General features: G+C 52.3%; 1 protein-coding gene and 1 long non-coding RNA gene across 3 annotated transcripts in view; one reads left to right on the top strand and one right to left on the bottom strand.

The window, feature by feature from the left end:
* SARM1 (sterile alpha and TIR motif containing 1) overlaps nucleotides 1-20,146 on the top strand; it is a 24,592-nt gene extending 4,446 nt beyond the window's left edge. Inside the window, exons 1-9 of one of the 2 annotated variants that reach the window (XM_045487953.1) lie at nucleotides 995-2,001; nucleotides 7,315-7,933; nucleotides 9,919-10,131; nucleotides 10,396-10,487; nucleotides 10,579-10,814; nucleotides 12,770-12,872; nucleotides 12,949-13,138; nucleotides 17,990-18,111; nucleotides 18,196-20,146. In XM_045487953.1, the coding sequence (XP_045343909.1) occupies nucleotides 1,532-2,001; nucleotides 7,315-7,933; nucleotides 9,919-10,131; nucleotides 10,396-10,487; nucleotides 10,579-10,814; nucleotides 12,770-12,872; nucleotides 12,949-13,138; nucleotides 17,990-18,111; nucleotides 18,196-18,325 (2,175 nt within the window). In that variant the 5' untranslated portion in view covers nucleotides 995-1,531 and the 3' untranslated portion in view covers nucleotides 18,326-20,146. Of the gene's footprint in view, nucleotides 1-994; nucleotides 2,002-7,314; nucleotides 7,934-9,918; nucleotides 10,132-10,395; nucleotides 10,488-10,578; nucleotides 10,815-12,769; nucleotides 12,873-12,948; nucleotides 13,139-17,989; nucleotides 18,112-18,195 lie in introns of those variants that run through there. The other variant, XM_045487954.1, reaches the window with a different exon arrangement.
* LOC123603275 lies at nucleotides 11,973-19,627 on the bottom strand. The gene is made up of 2 exons (XR_006714814.1): nucleotides 19,520-19,627; nucleotides 11,973-14,432 (listed from the first exon to the last, which is right to left on the bottom strand). It is a non-coding gene; the product is annotated as an uncharacterized LOC123603275 (long non-coding RNA).

The raw sequence follows: 20,146 nt of genomic DNA, 5'->3' as shown, positions 1-20,146 counted from the left end.
GGATCCTTGCCAAGCTCGGTGTCATGTCAGAAGGGGACTAGCACCATGGGTCTGAAGGTCAGAAAGAAGGCCCACTGTGCCACTCAGAGGCTGTGTGACCTTGGGCAAACTGTTTTGCCTGCCTTGGTATTCTTTTTGGTAAAGTGAGACTGTTAATACTTGCCTCATGATGTGTTGGGGGTTACATGAGCTAAAGCAGACAAAATGCCTCATGCCTGGAGTAGCGCCAACTTCATTCTCCATAAATGGTTGTTTATCTGCGATCTGTTTGAACAGGCACATCCCTGGCTGAGTGTGTCACCCACCCGTTGTGTATTTAGGGCAGTGAAAGGGGGGTTGAAGGAATGCTGGTAAGCACCCTGGGGGGAATTTTTTAAAACTCTGTTTAAAAAAACAATAACAGAGTTTCGTGTTTAGGTTCACTTCTTGGGTGCATTGATTTCCCCAAGCTGGTCTTCACAGCACAGCAAATTGGGTGAATATTAACCATTTGGACTGGATTTGATTCCTCGGTCTCCTGCTCATTCACTGCTCCCTGTCTCCACCTTCAGTCTCCCTATCCGCAAAGAATAGCCTAGTTCTTGGCACTTTTAGACTCTCTTCAGAAGTAGCATTCCTCTTTCCAGAAAACGCCCCTGGCACAGAACGCCTGATTTTGTGCCAAGGGTTGGGGTCCACAGGCTTCCTGAAACCCTCCCACTACCTGGAAGAAATGATTCTGAGTTTCCAACTGAAATTTTCTCTTCCGTAACCAGAGAGGTGGGTGACTTGGGGGAATCTCTTTTCTATGAGCTTCAGTCGGTTCAGCTGTTAAATGGGAACACTAATCTCGACCCCCTAAAGCATGTTGCAAGGCTTGAGAAACGGGCCTAAAGGGTCTCGAGAGTTGTACCGAATCGTTATTATGGTTGATTTGACCACAGTTAGGGCAGGGCGCACGCTCCACGGTGTTGCCTTCTCGTTGCAGTGTCGGGGGCACGGGGTCGGCGGGGGGGGGGGGGTGCGTTGTGGGATAGTGAGGCTGTCCTATCGCTCTGCACCCTCTTCCCCAGTCGCCTCGCCCACCCCTCCGCAGGGCGTGGGCGTGGCTGGGGAAGCTCGGGTGCAGGCTACGCAGGCGGCAAGGGAGGAGTCCCACGTGACCGAGGGGCGGAGTGTCAGCTCCCTTGCTGCGGCTTGTCCGAGGCGGGGCTGCTGCAGAGCATCTTCTGGCTGGAGCCGCGCTTTGTTCTTGTTGCTGCCTCCCAGACCTGCTGACGTCTGGGTCCATCCCTCGCTCCCCTCTGGCTCCTCCTGCCCACCCTCTACATCTGAGCCTGCATCCTTTTACCCAAAAGCTCCTTTCCAGATCCCGCCCTCGCCCCTCCCCCAAACTTCTGGCCAGCGCCCCTGCCTGGTACCCTTTTATCCATCCCTCTCTCCCGCGCCTTCTACCTGGTTCCCATCTCCTGTCCTCCTCTTCCCAAGTTCCGGGGCGCTCCGCCCGGCCCTGCCCCTCCGGACCGGGGATGTACCCCGCAGCCCCGCGCCCATGGTCCTGACGCTGCTCCTCTCCGCCTATAAGCTGTGCCGCTTCTTCACCATGTCGGGCCCAAGGCCAGGCTCTGAGCGTCTAGCGGTGCCGGGGCCAGACGGGGGCGGCGGTGCGGGCCCATGGTGGACAGCGGGCGGCCGCGGGCCCCGCGAGGTGTCGCCCGGGGCGGGCGCCGAGGTGCAGGGCGCCCTGGAGCGCGCGCTGCCCGAGCTGCAGCAGGCGCTGTCTGAGCTGAAGCAGGCGGGGGGCGCGCGGGCCGTGGGCGCCGGCCTGGCCGAGGTCTTCCAACTAGTGGAGGAGGCCTGGCTGCTGCCGGCCGTGGGCCGAGAAGTAGCCCAGGGTCTGTGCGACGCCATCCGCCTGGACGGCGGCCTCGACCTGCTGCTGCGACTGCTGCAGGCGCCGGAGCTGGAGACGCGCGTGCAGGCCGCCCGCCTGCTGGAGCAGATCCTGGTGGCTGAGAACCGGTAGGGTGCTCACGGGCTGAGGGGAGAGCGCGGGGTGCTGTGGGGCAGCAAGTGTGGTCGACAGCCCGGGTCTCTCGTGCCACTCTCTGTGCCTTTTCCTCCCTCACCTCACCAAATCCCTGTACTACACCCGCTCTGGGGATCAGCGTGTCTATTTCACAAATGAAACAAATGAGACTTCGGAAAGTTTAATGATTTGCCACAACAGGTAAACTAATAGTGCAGCCAGGATTCACTCCCCAGACTGGTGACGTGAGGAATGAGACAGGGAGAGGAAGAATAGAGTAGTTGGACAGGAATCTGTTCCTGGTTCAGCATGGAGCTGCCAGTGCCCTCTAAACCCACAGACCTCCTCCCCACAGGCCCAGATGCCCTTCTTTGCTACCTTCACTCTGCCACTGAGAAAGGAAGAGAAAACAGTGCTCAGGAAATGGGGTAGGAGGAGGGGAAATGATTGCTGAAATGAGTGCTGACCTAAGGGTTACTTGCCCCCTTCGTGCCACCCCCAATCCACCACCTGCTTCCTCCCTCTTCATTTTGGCCCATGTAACAGGCCATACATGATCTCATTCTGCAGTTGCTAATGGGGAACAGAAGGTTTTCTACTGGGATGAATGGGCAAGAGAAGAGGAAACAGGTGCAGAGCTAGGCAGGGGCCAGAGTATGTGTTCTCTGCCCCGCCCCCCATAGTGCCAAGATCCAGTAGGTGGGGTCCAGCTGAGGCCTGGCTGCGACTCTCTTGTCTGCCTCTTGGGATCTCCCCTGGACTATGAGGACCCTCGCACTCATTTTCTCTCTCATCTGATGTCAGAGCAGACCAAACTGTCACGCAGCAGTCTCATGCTGAATTCTCAGGCCTCTCAGGTGTAGAAGGGTCTTGCAAGGGTCACTTTGAATTCATGCAGCTGTCACAAGTGTGAGACCATGGGTTAGAGGTGCTTTCCTTGCCATTTTCAAAAATGAAAAATAACTTTGTGGATGGTGGAAATAGTACAGTCCACGAATGAAGCAAGTTAAGCTGGGAGAGCAAGTTAGGGTTCTGCTTGCTCAGAAAGTCATTGATTTCCCATCTAACATCAGTGAATTTGGAGGGCTAGCAAACGGAGTGGGTGCTCACTGGATGTGGTGCACACAGGGTGGCGGGTGTACCCTGTAGGTCTGATATGTGAGATGTGGCAGCTATAATGAGAACTCTTGGGGAGTGGGTGCAGCCAACACCCGAGGAAGAGGAGGGCTGCAAGATGCAAATTGCACTGACGTTTTTAAAGGTTGAAACTAACAACACTCCACTGGTTTAGAATTACTAACTCCTGGTCTCAGGAAACAACGTGGTGGTGCTGACAGCCCTTCAGGACCAAGGACAGCGTCTAGCACGTCCTGTCACCCTCGAAATTTTGAGAGATGATACACTGAGAATTTGAGTTTATGAAATCTTGCCCTTCCTTCATCAACCAACCTCCTCTTAAAGAAAGTTCCTCAATCAATGCACACACTCCTTTTACCGTTCCCTTCTTCCCATAGTGCTGCCACACCCACTGCCTGGGAGCCTCCATCACAGTGTCCCTCACCCCCAAATGCCAAGAAAAGCCCAACAGCGGAGGAACTTTTGAACTTGGTCCCATGACACCCAGTGAGGGTGTGACTGCTAGCCTTTGCAATTTACAGTGTAGCCCCTTCAGGGGACCATAATTAGGTTAAATGGCTTAACTCAGGTTAAATGGCTTTCCCAGAAATACACAGTAAATAAGGCAGGAGACATGTCTTAAAAAAAAAAAAAAAAATCAGGAGTGCCTGAGTGGCTGTCATTTAAACCTCTGACTCTTGATCTCAGCTCAGGTCACGATCTCACGGTTTGTGAGTTCGAGCCCCGCATGGGGCTCTGCATTGACAGGGGGAAACTGCTTGGGTTCTCTCTCTCTCTCTCTCTCTCTCTCTCTCTCTCTCTCTCTTTCTTTTTCTCTCTCTCTGCCCCTCCCAGCTTGCACTCTCTTTCTCTCTCAAAATAAATAAATAAACTCAAAAAAAAAAAACCCCACAAAACCCAGAAAACTATTGCATATAAATTCAAAAGTGCAAAGATACAAAAAGATACACGCTTTCTACCCAGACTCCCTCCCTAGAGGCAAACCAGGAAGCAAAACAAGTTTCTTGCACAGTATGTCCTTCCAGAGAAATTCTGTGCATTTACAAGGATTTACACACATATGTATATTATATATACCTGCTTGTATGTGTGTCTGTGTATGTGTACAATTTCCGCCCTCCTTTGGAGCTGGGATTTGAACCACAGCCTCTGGGGCTGCAGAAGCTGGGATCTGAGTCAATAGTTCTCACAACAAGCACACAGTTCAAGTTCTCTGAGGGTGTCAAGTGCATAGGGAAAAGGGAGGGCTGGGAATTAAGAGACTCAGAATGAAGTCCTCTCTCTGAATTGATGTTCCTGAGCAAGACTTTCTCTTCAGTGGTTCTCAGGAAATGAAGGTGTTGGATCAGATGACTGCTTAGACACACTCTGGTCCTGATATTCTCAGAGTTTATGTAGTCAGATTGTTCTGGAAGCACAAAGTAGAGATCAAGGATCATGACCTCTGATCATCCTCTGAGCAAAGTTGTGTTGGCCTTATGCCATGCTAGGAGTTCAGCTGGGACCTGCAATGGACACAAAGTCACAAACACTGTGGTCATTGTGGTGCTCATGGGGCAAGGACTCCATGGCTGGAATCTTCGGGGGTCATGTCACTTGTGGAGGACATCATTTGTGGAGGTCAGGAAAACAGAAAACTCTCACCTCTGCCTGGAATGTGGCAACTCTCCTGCCTGCCCTGCTGGCATCCAGGCTCCCTCCCTGGGATCCTTCCTCCCTATAGCAGCCAGAGTGAGTTTCCTATGCAACTATGCAACCCAAGCAAGAGCAGACCACTCCCCTTCCTGAAGCCTTTCCGTGGCTCCCCATTTTTGATCAAGATGTGCACTTCACAAATGCCTCTAGATGGTTCAGAAGGCCCCCACCACTCTCCCTACTCCCTCCCACCTTGAAACTTCCACCTCAGCCACTAGAAATGGCTTCACTTCAGTGTGGCTGCAGTGGGGACAGGTCCCCAAGTGCACCAGTTCTCAGATACCTCCTAGCCTTTGTATACATACGTGCCTAGAATACAGTCTCCACAATCTTCCCTTCTCCTCTTCATTAATGTCCCACTACCTACCTTCCTTCCTTCCTTCCTTCCTTCCTTCCTTCCTTCCTTTCCTAGATTTTATTTTTAAGTAATCTCTGCTCCCAACGTGGGATTCAAACTCACAACCCCGAGATCAAGAGTCTCATGCGCCACTGACTGAGCCAGCTAGGTACCCCTGTCCCACCATTTTTCTGATTTAATGCCATAGGCACCCATTCAGTATATTTAATGCATATCTTTATATCCTTATCCTGGTAAAATCTTTATTTTCTTGTTTGGTGTTCATATATTTTTAGTTTACTCAAATAGTGCTGTGTTACAAAGCACATTTCATTTCTTACTTTCACCCACTCATCAATATGTTTTTAATATTGTTGTTTTATCATCTGTTCAGTCACTTGTAACTGCTCCATAGTCCTCCAGAGTGGTCACCTGTCCGTGTTACCTCTCCACTCTCCAAGGCTTGACACCAGCCTGCTGCCATCTTCCCCCACCATAAACAATCCTGCAGTGAACCTTTTCCACAGACTTTTGTGGACTGTGATCATTTCTTTGGCTGTAAGCTCAAGAGCTCCAATTCCTGGCTTGTAGGATGTATATCTCCTTAATTTCACCATGCATCCCAGCCTGTTTTCCAAGTTGACTGCCCTAGTGTGCGCCTCCACCCAGAGTGCGTCAGCATGTTCATGGACCCACACCTCATCAACCTTCTGTGTTACCCAGCTTTGCCTTTTGCCTATCCAATAGGTGTAAAGTGATAGGTGATTTTTATTTATTTGTTTGTTTGTTTATATTTTAGAGAGAGGGAAAGTGTGCTCATGTGCACTGGGGAGAGGGAGAGAGCAAGAGAATCCCAAGGAGGCTCGGTGCAGAGCTCCACAGGGCTCAATCCCACAACCCTGGGATCAGGACCTGAGCTGAAATCAAGAGTCAGACGCTCAATCGAGTGAGCCACTCCAGCGCCCCCATGTGATAGCTGATTTAATTTTCACTTCTCTGATTACTAAGGATTACAAATTATTTTGTTTGTTAACACTTTGGATTTTCTCTTTTATAAATTGCCATTTATATCCTTTGCCATTCCCTATTGAATTTGTTGCCTTTTTTCTTGTTGATGTGAATATTTATATATTCTATATATGAATCCTTGCTGATTTTGTTTTCTTCCTTGTCAGTTATAAACATTGCAGATCTCTCTGGCCTTCTTTCTATTCCTCAAACATGCCAAATTCCCCAGCCCTCAGGGCTTTTGTCCTCGCTGCTCACTCTGCCTGTCATGCTCTTCTCCCAGACACTTTCAGGCAGGAGTCTCCAGATACTGAACTCTCTGATGTCACCTCCTCAGACATATCCCTCCACCCATGCACTATCCATTACATCACCCGGTTTTGCTAGCATTACGGCCACATCAGTATCAACCTGTTCATTCATTGTTCACCTGCTTATTGTTTGTCTCCATATTAGCTGTGTGTAAGTTCTAAGCACTGTTAATTAGCCTCTAGCGCAGCCTGGTACACAGTAGCTCCTCAATAAACATCAGTTGAGTGAATGAATAAATACACCCCAGTCACACTGCATGGAGTGAAGAGAAAGGTTTGAGGGCAAGGCTAAGAGTGCTGTACTTCAAATGATACTTCAACTGATGACAAGTTAACATCTAGTGAGTCTTTCGTATATGCCAGGCACTGTGCAGAGCACTTTACGTGGATTATCACATTCGTTCTCATAATGACCCTATGGGGTAGGTATTCCTTTTATTTATGAGATGAGGAACAAAGGTAGAAAGATAAAGGAAGGCACTCAAGGCCCCACAACTTTCTAGAAGAAACCAGGACCCAGGGAATCTTCTCCAGAGTTAGGGTCCTTAACGGCTCCATGCACTGTGGGGGAGGAGGCAGTGGTAAGGGAGGAGGTGGGGCGGCCAGGATGGAGCATCCTTATAATGCGAGAAATCTGCTCCTCCCCAGACAGGAGATGAAAGGCAGAGGCAGGGAGGATAATGCTCTCCCTCATGTCCTATATGACACTAGTGAGGCCAGAGAGGTTAAGTGACCAGACCGTGGCCCCCAGGGGACAAGCCACCCCCTCCCCGGGACCGCCGCCACTCCACCGTCCCAGTGCCACTTTTTCTCGGCAGGGACCGCGTGGCGCGCATCGGGTTGGGCGTGATCCTGAATTTGGCAAAAGAGCGTGAGCCGGTGGAGCTGGCGCGGAGCGTGGCAGGCATCTTGGAGCACATGTTCAAGCACTCGGAAGAGACGTGCCAGCGGCTGGTGGCGGCCGGTGGCTTGGACGCGGTGCTGTACTGGTGCCGCCGCACGGACCCGGCGCTGCTCCGCCACTGCGCGCTGGCGCTGGGCAACTGTGCGCTGCACGGGGGCCAGGCGGCACAGAGGCGCATGGTGGAGAAGCGCGCTGCAGAGTGGCTCTTTCCGCTCGCCTTCTCCAAAGAGGACGAGCTGCTGCGGCTGCACGCCTGCCTCGCGGTGGCGGTGCTGGCAACCAACAAGGAGGTGGAGCGGGAGGTGGAGCGCTCCGGCACCCTGGCGCTCGTGGAGCCGCTCGTGGCCTCGCTAGACCCCGGTCGCTTCGCCCGCTGCCTGGTGGATGCCAGTGACACGAGCCAGGGACGCGGGCCCGACGACCTGCAGCGCCTCGTGCCGCTGCTGGATTCGTCGCGCATGGAGGCCCAGTGCATTGGGGCTTTCTACCTCTGTGCTGAAGCGGCCATCAAGAGCCTGCAGGGCAAGACTAAGGTGGGTGTGGGGTGAGGGGGAGGACCGGGGTTAGAGAGAGTCTGGACCAGCTTCCCAGAGGGAGTGACAGGGACTTGAAGTACATGTTAAGAGTTAGGTGAAGCAAGGAGAAGGATGAGAGATCAGTCATTCTGGCCTTGAAGGCAAAAGCAAGGATTTTCAGCAGGAAACGTGCATTTCACAAAGATTATCCTGGCTGCAATTGTAGAGATGGAATTGGCAAGGGTGAGGTCAGAGGCAAGGGAGCCAGATAGGAGGCCATGATGGGGACAGTTGGGAAGGTGGGCTGGGGCATGACAGCAGAGGCAGAGCAAAGCAGACAGATCTCAGAGGGGCTGAAGAGATAGAATTAGGACTTGGGGTGGGGGTGGGGGTGAAGGAGAGGGAAGAGCTGAGGATGACTCCTGGCTTTGGACACAGACAGCTGGGTGCCTGGTGGCACCTGGTACTGAATTAAGGGTAACTGGAGAGAGGTTGTGGTGGGGGAGGGGAAGAAAGTGAGTTCACTGGGACAGGTTGGGCTTGGAGTGCATGAACGATGACCAGCTGGGGTACCTCAGTGGGCCATTTTGTCACATGGGTCTGGAGTGCAGGAAGGAGAGGGAATGCAGAGACAGGCGCTTGGCGGGGCAGAACATCAGTGCGTTGACCAGATAACTCCCACCTGTGTCCCAAGAGCTCCCTATGCCTAGGGCCTGATCTGAAGCTTTTGCCCTCTGCTTTAACTTGCTGTGTGACCTTGGCTAGCTGGCTTCCCTTTTCTGGGCCTCTCTATGCTTCTTTTTTATCCTGGAAAACTGAGGAAGCGAACCACGGCAGCAGTTCTTATCCTGCATTGTGAAGCTACTAATAGCTAAATTATCAAAAGTTTGTGTTTTTGTTTTTTAAATATTGGAGAATCAAAATTATCCCTACAACACCCCTCTCCTCCTTTGCATTCCTCTGGGGGGTTGGAGTTGGTGACAGCTGGTGTAAGGGAGTTGTGGGCACAGTGTGGGCCATCCTGTCTGTACCACAGCTGTCATCTGGGCTGCTCAGAGGAGAGTGTCTCAGATCATTGTCACCTATTGTGTGTGTCCCCACAGATTAAAAAGAGACTGTTGTGTTGGGGGGTTCTTGGAGGCCTCTTCCAGGGTCTGGGGTTCTAGAAGCTTCTGATTTTCCCCTCTATGCCCCAGAGGTGGGCCATGGGAGGACTGGCTTTATAAATCAGGTCATTCTGCTTTGGGAGAAGGGACTTGAAGGGAAGTAGGGAGTGAGGCCCCAAGGATTGGGTCTGGGCAGCAGGCATGACCACGAGCTATGGCTCCCCCTTTCCAACAAGGCCAAGTGAATGCAGTTCAGTAAAGAGATCGTCAGCCACCACTCTGTACCCTGCAATGTGCCAGGTACAGGACTCGAAAGGTGACTAAAACATGACGTCAGCTTATCATCCAGTGGAAGGTGCATTATCTATTAACAACAGTGGCATGTAGAGTACAAGGCCTAATTGGAGGTATGGGCCAAACTGTGGGTAAATCAAAGTAGGCTGCATGGAGGGGGTGCTAATCAATTTGAGTTCCGATGGATGACTAGGATTCCCACAAGCAGGCCAGAAGAACTTAGGGTCTGGGAAAGCCATGACTGAGCCCAGAGATTGGAGAGCCTTAGTGGGTGGGTGTCAGCCAAGTGTGGGATTGTGAAAGGGCAGTTGAGCTGAGAATGGTGGGCAGGGGCTACACTGTGCCAGGCCCGGCCTCCACACTGACAGCTCAGACTTCATCCCAGGGAGATGGAAGCTGTTAGAGAGGAGACATGAGGTCAAGAGTTGAGAGAGCTTCAGGAGGCAGAATCCACAGAACTAGGTGATATATTGGATGCAGGCAGGGCTAGGGTAGATGATGGGAGTTTCAGCGCTGAGAAGAGGGGAAGGGAGGGACTGGGCACGTTTGGGGATGGCTGGCGAGCTGGTGGACCCAAGACACCCTCTCCCCATCCCTCCCTAGGTATTCAGCGACATCGGAGCCATCCAGAGCCTGAAACGCCTGGTTTCCTATTCCACCAACGGCACCACGTCGGCGCTGGCGAAGCGTGCGCTACGTCTGCTGGGTGAGGAGGTGCCGCGGCCCATTCTGCCCTGCGTGGCCAGCTGGAAGGAGGCCGAGGTCCAGACGTGGCTGCAGCAGATCGGCTTCTCCCACTACTGCGAGAGCTTCCGGGTAGAGCGGCGCATCCCAAAGGCGCGCGGCCGCTAGGGGCGCCCTGCACAGAGGCCACCGGTCCCCTTTTCCGCCTGCATGCCCGCGGCGCCAGGGGGCCATATTGGGGATGGGAGTCTGTACTCAGCCACTTTCGGGGTCACTCGGCTCTGAGTCCCATCCGCCTCACCCATCGCCCTCTACAGTTCCCTTTCCTTGCATGTTATGCTTGGGGTCCAAGGGCTGAGGAGGAGAGCCCTTCCTTACATCTGACCCCTCCCTCAGGAGCAGCAGGTGGATGGTGACCTGCTTCTGCGACTCACGGAGGAAGAGCTCCAGACCGACCTGGGCATGAAATCGGGCATCACCCGCAAAAGGTACGGAGCCTCCTGCCTGCCAGCCGTCGCCCTCCGCCACTAGCCAGTCCCAGGTTAGGACCTCAGCGTCCTCTTCTCCCCCGGGGTGCAGATTCTTTAGGGAGCTCACGGAGCTCAAGACCTTCGCCAACTACGCTACGTGCGACCGCAGCAACCTGGCCGACTGGCTGGGCAGCCTGGACCCGCGCTTCCGCCAGTACACGTACGGCCTGGTCAGCTGCGGCCTGGACCGCTCCCTGCTGCACCGCGTGTCTGAGCAACAGCTCCTGGAGGACTGCGGCATCAGCCTGGGCGTGCACCGCGCCCGCATCCTCACGGCCGCCAGAGGTCAGCCTGCCCACCCAGGCCCCTACCCCTGCCTAGCCCAGCCCTGCAGGGTGAGGGGAGACACACGGTAGATGGTCTGAACACATCCCCGGTGCCACACTGGATTCTGAGGATGCAAAGACCAATATGCTGCACTTTGCCCTCAAGATGTTCCCAGTCTGAGCTGAGTCGGGGGGTGGAAGTAAGTCAGCTGTATAAGCAGGTCGGTGACCACAGTAGGAAGCATGTCCGGGATTCCAATGGGGGCTGCGAGGAAGCGCTGGCTGTCCACCCAGGTCTGGGCATTTAGAGGATGTCTGACCAGGTCTTGAAGGATGTATTGGGGAGGGCGGTGCAGCAGAAAGAGCAGCTCAGGAGGAGGGAGCAGATATGCAAATGTGGAGGTAAGACAAGAAGGAGGGGGTCACATGGGGAGGGAGGCTTATGCCACTAGCCAGCAGCCTGCAGAGTATGGGTTGTGGAGGTGCTTTGGGGAGGTCATGAGGGCAGAATGGATTCTAGGGCTCTAGCAACCCTTTTCACTTACTACTTTGATTTGCTAATTTACTATTTTGCTGATATTTATCGTCAATTGTTATATGTACTAGGTTTTAAACAGATATTATCTCATTAATCTCTACATCCATCCTGCGCAGTGGGTGTTAATTTTTTAAATCAACTTTAAAAAAAATTGTAAGTAATAAAAGAGGTATAACTTAAAAGTGTCCAATTTCAGGGCTCCTGGGTGGCTCAGTAGGTTGAGCATCCAACTCTTTATCTTAGCTCAGGTCTTGATCTCAGGGTCACTGAGTTCAAGCCTGGCATTGGGTCCCACACTGGGAGTGGAACTTCCTGAAAAAAATAAATAAAGAAAAGAAAAAATAGTGTCCAATTTGAAGAGTTTTGAAAAATGCTTATATGTGTAACTACCATCGTAATCCAAGATGAACATGGTCCTTGAGGGTGTTAATTGAAAAGATGATGAAACTAAGTTTTAAAGAATTTAAATACATTTCCCAACGTTATCCCTTGGGAAATCCCAAATACATATCTCAAAGCCCTTAAAATAACAGAACTGGGATTTGAACCTCTGTCTTCCTGCTTCATAAACAGACAAATGCTGTCTGTGAGTGTTAGGGCCGAATATTACATGAAGATGGATTCTTTGCATTCAGCAAATTTAACTAAAGCAGATCAAGCCTTTATTATTTTTACATCGCAGCGTCCAATAAAACCCTAAGATTTCATTTTTTAAAAACAGGGAAGTCCTACTGCAAAGATAGCTTACACGTTTTTTAAAAAGAGCCGTGCACGTTTTTTTAAGTGGGGGCAATGACACACTCAGACTTAGATTTTAGAAAAATCCCTCCGGTTGCTGTACAAACAGATTAGACCGAGTAAGTGTGGATTTGGGGAGACCACTGAGAAGGCTGAGTTGGGAGCCTGGACATCAGGAGGGCCCTGGGAAGTAGGAAGGATACAGAGCTCGGAGTCAGGGGTTGTGAAGACTTGTCTGTTCTGTTCACTGCAGTAGCCCAAGCACAAGGGATAGTGCCAGGCATACAGTAAATGCTTAGCAAATACTTGTTGAATGAATGAGTGAGAGGTAGGGGTTCAGGCCAATACCCAGGTGTTGGCTGTGGTGGGAACTAGGAAGGGAGGGTCCCGGGGAGGACTTGGGACGTATTGGGTTTGCCGTGTGTGGGGGCAGCTGGCCGTGTAGGTCTGAAGCTCCGGAGAGAGGGCAGGGCGGAGGTGCAAATCCACATCCCTAAAACACAATGCCCGCCTCCTGAGACGCACTCACTAAGAGTTAGCAGCCCTCCTTCCCGTAGGCCCATCTCGCTATCTCAGTGACCCTTTTTTGAAGCAAGCCACCCTGCCTGGGCTGGGTGGGGTTGGGCCGGGCTGAGAAGGCGGGTGTGCAGGGGATGATGTACCTCATGGTGAACCAAGCTGTCTCTTGTCTGCTTCAGAAATGCTACACTCCCCACTGCCCTGCACTGGCTGCAAGCCCAGTGGGGACATCCCAGATGTCTTCATCAGCTACCGCCGGAACTCAGGCTCCCAGCTGGCCAGGTGAGAAGGGGTGGGCAGGCGGGCAGGCTGGGGCCTCGGGGCAAGGCCAAGGCAGTGACACGGGACCTCTTTACAGCCTCCTGAAGGTGCACCTGCAGCTGCACGGCTTCAGTGTCTTCATTGATGTGGAGAAGCTGGAAGCAGGCAAGTTCGAGGACAAGCTCATCCAGAGTGTCATAGGTGCCCGCAACTTTGTGCTGGTGCTGTCAGCTGGGGCACTGGACAAGTGCATGCAGGACCACGACTGCAAGGACTGGGTGCACAAGGTAGGCGCTGGCCTCTGTGGTCCCAGCACTGGCCTGTGTCCAGGGCACAAGGTCCTCCTCCCGTTCCTCCTCCCCTGCGTCCACCAGCAACCTCCATGGCCCAGCCGGAAGTCAGGAGCCACAGCTCTGACTGTAATTGGTCGTTAGCAAGTCACTCAGGCTCTCTGAGTCTCAGTTTCCTCATTTAGAAAATGGGGATAACTTCTCTGTGTTCTTCGCCTCGTAGGATTGTTGTGAGAAGGATGAAAATGCTTTGAAAAATAACCTCTGTGAGGGGAGAGGGGCCAGAGAGCCTAGTGCCAGACGCAGCGGAATCATGAAGAGCACAAAGCTGAGTTTGAATCCTGGCTCTGGCCTTGGACACGTTACTTAATCCCAGTGAGCTTCGTGTTTGTTACTGGAAAGTGGGATAAGTGTAGTCTCTAACTCCCTAGGATGTTGTTATAAAAATTAAAAGAGCTAAAATGTGTGAAGTGCTCAGCAGAATGCCTAGCTCTATAGTAATTGCTTTACAATGGTAGCAATTATTATTGCAATCATTATGAGTACTACCACTGTTTAATTAATACCGTTGTATTTTCAGTGCCTGACACATGGTAGAAACTTATTAAATACTTGTGGAATGGAGGGATGGATCCATATCACATCTGCAGGTTATTAATAATTAATCAGTGAGTAGGAACTGGGGGCCTGGGCTGAGAGATAAAGCAGTCATCTGAGATGGAGCCCTTGTCCTAAAACAGCCCAGAACGACCAGATCATATGTAGGATGGTATCAGTGCTAAGCTAGGTAGGTGAACCTCCTACTTGCCATAGGAGTATGGAGAAGGGAGAAAACATTAAGGGCCAGAGTAACCGGGGAAGGCTTCATGGAGGAGGCAGAATTTGAGAAGAGTCTTAAGAATTTAGGTGAGTGGAAGAGAAGGCATCCCAGGCAGGAGAACTGCGTGAGCAAAAGAACAAAAGTGGGGGTGAGGAAGGTGCATCACTGGTAACTGCTTACAGATGAAGAAACGGAGACTCAGAGAGGTACAATATTTTTTCCCATGACCACACTGGTGTTGAAATCAGAAAAGCTGGGCTCTGAACTCCATCTGTCCGACTCCAAAGCCCACGCTCTTTCCCAGGATCTGACTGCATTCCATGGCACAGATCTGAGGGGGTGTGAGAGGAGGTGGTGGGATAGGGCTGGGTTCAGCTGGCACCAGAAATGATTGTCTGCATCTCTTCCCAACTCCACGTTCAGTGACGTCGTGTTGGTAGCTCGAAATCAGCCACGGTGGGAGCATCGACACTAAGGAAGTTGATAAACACTACGAATCAGGGTTTTATTTGGTTGATTGTCCCCCCCACCCTACCCCCCGGCTCCCAGAGAGCTCATTGTTAAACATTGACCAGTACACCACTGGCTGAATAAGAACTACAGAACCAGTTTGCAGAGTACCTAAAGGCCAGGAGAAGACCCATGTTTAAAGCACAGGGAAGAGGGATCCCCTGAGGGCAGTGACGCCAGGCCAGGGGTTGTTGGGAGAAGGCTCTGACACCAGAGTGCATCCAGACTGACAGTGGGGAAGAGGGTCAGGCCCCAGAAGCCATGTCTTAGGGGCTGAGTATTGGGCTTGGTTTGGTGTTGGGCCAAAGAGACGCCTGGAGGATGATGGTTGATGGCCCAGCTTAGGTGGCAGGTGGCCTGCTCCATGGGAGTTCAGGCCTTGCCGTGTTTACTCCATATCCCCGATGCCCACAACCACGCAAGCTGCAAAGTAGGCTCTTGAGTTTATGGAATGATTGAATCAAAGATTACACAGATGGAGCTGAGATTACTGGGAAAAGCAGACATGTCCACCAGGTTTACCAGGTCAACTCTAATCAAGTTTTCATTCTGAACCTGCTGGGTGACCTTGAACAAGCCATTATTCCTCTCTTGGCCAGACTCTGAATCTGTGCCATGAGCAGTGTGCTGTCTTCAGTTGTGTGTAATTTTGGATAAAACAAATGTCTAAAGGCTCCCAAATAAATTTCTTCAGGGTCTGAATTCATACAGGTCCTCAGCAGAGAGGCAGAGGGCTTGGTTGAAAGAGCCCTGGACTTGGAATTTGAAGGCTTGATTCAGAGACCTGGCCCCTCCTGGTCTGGGCATTTGTGTGACTTGGGAGTAAGTCCCTTCCCTTCTCTGGGCTTCCTGCTTCTCATTCATAAAATGGAGAGTTTCCCCCAAAGCCAACCAAGGTGGAAGCTCCTCAGGTTCTTTCCCCAGGAAGGCTCTGCTCCACAAGGGTACTGGACATCCAGCCTTGTCCCAGCAGATTGTAAGGAGGGAGGAGGCAGGCGGGGTGGCGGGAGCCTTTGCACTGGACCAGTCCCAAAGGCTCCATCAGCCTTCCTTGGTTGTTGTTAGTGCTTGATTGCCTCTGGTTTTAAAATTTCTTTCCCTGAAGCCACATTTAGTGAGTAATCAATATGGAAAACCACAAGTGAACTGCACTCAAAAAAGGCCAATCCCTGAGGTTCTCCCTTGAAAGGAGAAAAACATTCAATAAGCACTTACCAGAGCACCCATTAATAGTAAGTAATATCCTCAGAACAACCTTGTGAAGTAGGTTTATTATTCTCCTTTACAGAGGAGGAAATAATAACACCTATTATTTATTAAGCACCCACTGCATGCTGGGCAGTGTTCTAACCACTTGTCGTGGGACATTGCAGGTATCCCCAACCATCCCACCAGACAGGGACTGTCATGAACCCTATTTTGAACCTTATTTTATATATGAGAAAACAGAGGCTTTGAGAGCCTGTTGTTTGCCTCAGGCCACAAAGCCTGTGTCAGAGATTCGATGTGAACCCCCATCTGATGATTCCAGAGTTCAGTCCCCAACTGCTATGCTATGTTATGTTATTTATTTTTCTTCCTTCCTTCCTCTTCCTTCCTTTTTTCTTTCTTTCTTTCTTCCTTTCTTTTCCTTCCTTCCTTCCTTTCTTCATTCTAACCATTCAGTCTGCCTGCCTTCCTTCCTTCTTTCTTTCTTCTCTTTCTCTCTTTTCCTCTCTTTTGCTTGCTTGTTTTCTTTCTTTCTTTCTCTTTCTTTCCTTCCTTCCTTCCTTCCTTCCTTCCTTCCTTCCTTCCCTCCTTCCTTCCAACCATCCAGTCATCCATTAAGTATTTGGCAAGGGCTGACTATGGGCAAGGCTTTGTGAAAGATGCTGAGATGTAAGATGGGTAAAAACCAGACATGTGGGGAAGACAGGTATTAAGCAAATCACTCATTAACTAATTTAAGTTTGCAACTGTAGCATATGCTGAAGGGCCTATTACAAGAGCCTACAATAGGGAGAACTGGCCTAGTCAGAGAAGTGAGGGAAGACTTCCCTGGGAAAGTATGGATTGAGCTCAGATCAGAAAAATGAGTAGGCATTAGTTAGGGGAAGGGGCAGGGAAGAGCATTCCAGACTGAGGAAACAGCATGTGCAAAGGCCCTGTGCAGGGAGGGAGGATGGCAGATCTAAGGGGCTACAAGATCTGTGTGGCTGGGAGAACAGTACAGGGGTAGAGTCTGAGAAGTGAGCCGTGGTCAACCACACAGGGCCTTCAGACCACATTAAGGAGTTTGAATTTTATTCTAAGAGCCATGTAAAATCCTGAAGAGTTTTAAGCAGGGGATGACATGATCAGATTTGCATTTTGCAAACAGCAGCCAGGTGAAAGGGCAACGCAGAGAACAAGTTAGAGGGGGCAAGAGTGGATGAGGAGAGACCTGGCAGGGGATAAAGATGAGGGGGGTTGGAGCAGGGTGGTGGTGGGGTGGAAGAAGAGAAAAATGGGTGGATTTGAGAAAAAAGTAAGAAGTACAAATTGCCAGGGCTGGCGACAGATCAGTTTGGCTGCAGCGGGTCATGTTTTTCTTCTGACACCAAATCGTGTGGGTTTTTTCTAACACCAACAAACCAATTCTTGCAATTTGCCAACACCAACTGGGTGTTCCACAATTCAGTTCAATTCTGATGTTGACTTACCCAGAGCAAGTGTCAGACTCCAGAGGGTTAAGGACTCTGCCCCACAAGTCTGCCCTCACTTCAGATGCCAGTTGAGAGTCCTGGGTTCCCAGGCTACCCGCATTTGTCTGACTTGACTACCAATTCAGGAGTTCCCGGGACATACACATCCCTCCCCCGACCCGTTCAATAATTTGCTAGAATGACATGCAGAACTCAGGACTCAACTATTACTGGTTCACTGTGGAGGATACGACTCAGGAACATCCAAATGTGAGAGAGGCCTAGGGCAAGGTATAGGGCATGCGGGCATGGGCAGGGGAGGCCCAGAGCTCCCATGCCCTCTCCAGGCCACCCTCTCAACACCTAGATGTGTTCACCAACCCATCTCATCCTTGGGGGGTTTTACGGAGTTTCATTATGTGGGCATGATTAAGTCATTGGCCACTGGCGAGTGAACTCAATCTCTGCCCCTCTCCCCTCCTAGGCAGTGTGCGCGCGCGCGCGTGTGTGTGTGTGTGTGTGAATGTTTGTTGGGTACTTAAAAGTTCCAACCTTTTCAACATAGCTTGGTCTTCCTGGCAACCAGTCCCCATCCAGAAGCTGTCTAGGCACCCCCAACCCATCCTCCAGTCATCTGGGGATTCCCAGGGTTTCAGGAGCTCTATATCAAGGATCTGGGGCAAAGACCAAATATATACCACAAGTGGTGAGGGAGAAGTCAAGGTAGACTTCAGCACCAGCACCCCACCCTAGGCTTGGCCTTGGGTGGTTGGCCCTCCCAGCGTCTGCCTGGCCTCCCAGGTCCCTAGATGGGGACCTGTGTCTCTTTCCGCCTCCCCTCTTTTCTTTCTTCAGGAGATCGTGACTGCTTTGAGCTACGGCAAGAACATTGTGCCCGTCATTGATGGCTTCGAGTGGCCAGAGCCCCAGGACCTGCCCGAGGACATGCAGGCTGTGCTCACCTTCAATGGCATCAAGTGAGGAGGGGGGGCGGGTATCCAGCCCCCAGCCAGCAGCTCCCTCCAGCAGGCCCTCTGACCCACCAGCCTCTGTGCCCACAGGTGGTCCCACGAGTACCAAGAGGCCACAATAGAGAAGATCATCCGCTTTCTGCAGGGCCGTTCCTCCCGGGACTCATCTGCAGGTTCTGACACCAGTTTGGAGGGTGCTGCACCCATGGGCCCAACTTAACCAGTCCTTCGTTCCGAAGCCCTGCCGTGACCCCCATTTCCGTCGTCCCTCCTGAAGAAGCAGCTCCTCAAACCGGCCTCCCTCAGCCTGGGCCCTTCTCAGGAAATGACTGTCCCTCTCTCCCCACCCTCATGGGCCACCTCAAACCCAGCTTCCTCAGTGTCTGGAAAGGGAAGGGAAGCCAGGCACTGGGGGTGGTAAGGGCCAGACCCCCCCCCCCCCGCCCCCAGGCCCTGCCACCAGGTTTTCTATCTCCGGTGTGGGAAAAGCACTGGAGATTGAGGGTTCACAGCACACTATGCCCCGTCCTGCCCTGACAGCAGCAGCCAGCTTGCATAGGGGGAAGGCAGGCAGTCTCTGACAAGGGTTAGGGCCATGCCCACCTTCTCAGCTAACCCAGGGCCTGGGCCCAGCAGCCAGCCAGCACGAGGGTCCAGCGATGGCTCTCCGCCTAAATCATGCCTGGCTCTCACCACTTCCTGCCACCCTGTGGCCTTGACTTGTAACCACTCAGTGTCCTTAGCTGGCCTGGCCTGGTCCCAAGTCCCCTCTCAGCCTTTCTGAGGTGCAGCCCCCTTAGCCACATCCAAGGTCAGCGTTGGGCTGAACCTGCCCTCACTCCGGCTGGTCTGTGGCTACGGCCAGTTTCGCTGCACCCAGTGGTGCAAAGGAGTCCCCTGCTTGGGCCTGGGCAGCCGAGGCCATCTCAGTGGGCAGCTAGCCACCCTACTTAGCCTTGTTGCCGTGCCTCAGGTTCCTGCTGGCCTGGCTCAGCTGGCTTCCCTGGCCCCTCCCCCACCCACATGCTCAGGGGGAGGTCGGGGGAGGCAGCACTCTGCGGCAGCGGCAATAGCCTGGGCAGAACCTGCAGCAACACGTGGAGAGGCAAGATTCTGAAGAAGGGCAAGGAGTGCAGTTGAATCTCCCCCGGGAATTTTGCTAAAATTGCATTCAAGAGCCCTGGGCAGGGCCTGGGTTTCTGCATTTCTCACTAATTCCCAGGTGAGTGGATGCGGTGGTCAAGGAATGACCCACTTGAACTAGCAAGGCTCTAAAACACAAATCCCTCACAAATATTTGCCATTTCCCAGAACCACCGGAGCAACCCTCCCCGGTATTATGTCCATTTTACAGATAAGGAAGAGAATGACGTGCCATTTCCCAAATCATTAGTGGCAGCCCCACGATCCAGACCTGGCCGCCTGGTGCTCCGTCCACTGCCTGTCCTGAGAATCATCCTGGACGTTGTGCCCTGGGCAGGGCTTTGGACTGACAGCTGGCTTCTCCTTTTCCCCAAGAGGCTAGCAGGGGGAGACAGGCTTGCACCAAGAAAGGCTGACCCAGGAGTTGTACAGAAATAAATGAGCAGGAATGTCCCTCAGCCCCTTTCTCCACTAGGGTAGGAGAGCAAAAAAGTATCCTCCCCCCAGTAAACTCAGGCTTCAGCTAATAGGGTCAGCTAGAGCCTGCCTTGCCTCTTCCTTCCCCGGAGCAGTGAGTTCACACCAGGCTGCCTCAGCTTCCAGAACCACCTCCCACAGGTGCTGGCCAGGTCACTCGTAGCTCTTGAGCCACATCATCAGAAAGTCAAAGGTCTTCAGGCGTGGGACTCGTTCCTTCCACTCCCCCTCCTGCAGGAGACACTGTCTTTAGCGGGTCCTGGCCCCAGCTCTGGCCTCCACCGCTCTTGATGCCTTCATGCCACACGAGTGCCCTTCAGTACCAGGCCCTGGGTGTGGTGGTGACTGAGGCAGACTGGACACTGCCTTTGCAGAGCAGAGACAGTAACAATACAGTGGGATGACTACCCTCCAGGAGAAA

Source organism: Leopardus geoffroyi, chromosome E1 (assembly GCF_018350155.1).
Source record: "Leopardus geoffroyi isolate Oge1 chromosome E1, O.geoffroyi_Oge1_pat1.0, whole genome shotgun sequence".
Lineage (NCBI taxonomy): Eukaryota > Metazoa > Chordata > Mammalia > Carnivora > Felidae > Leopardus > Leopardus geoffroyi.
This window is presented reverse-complemented; position numbering and strand designations above follow the sequence as displayed.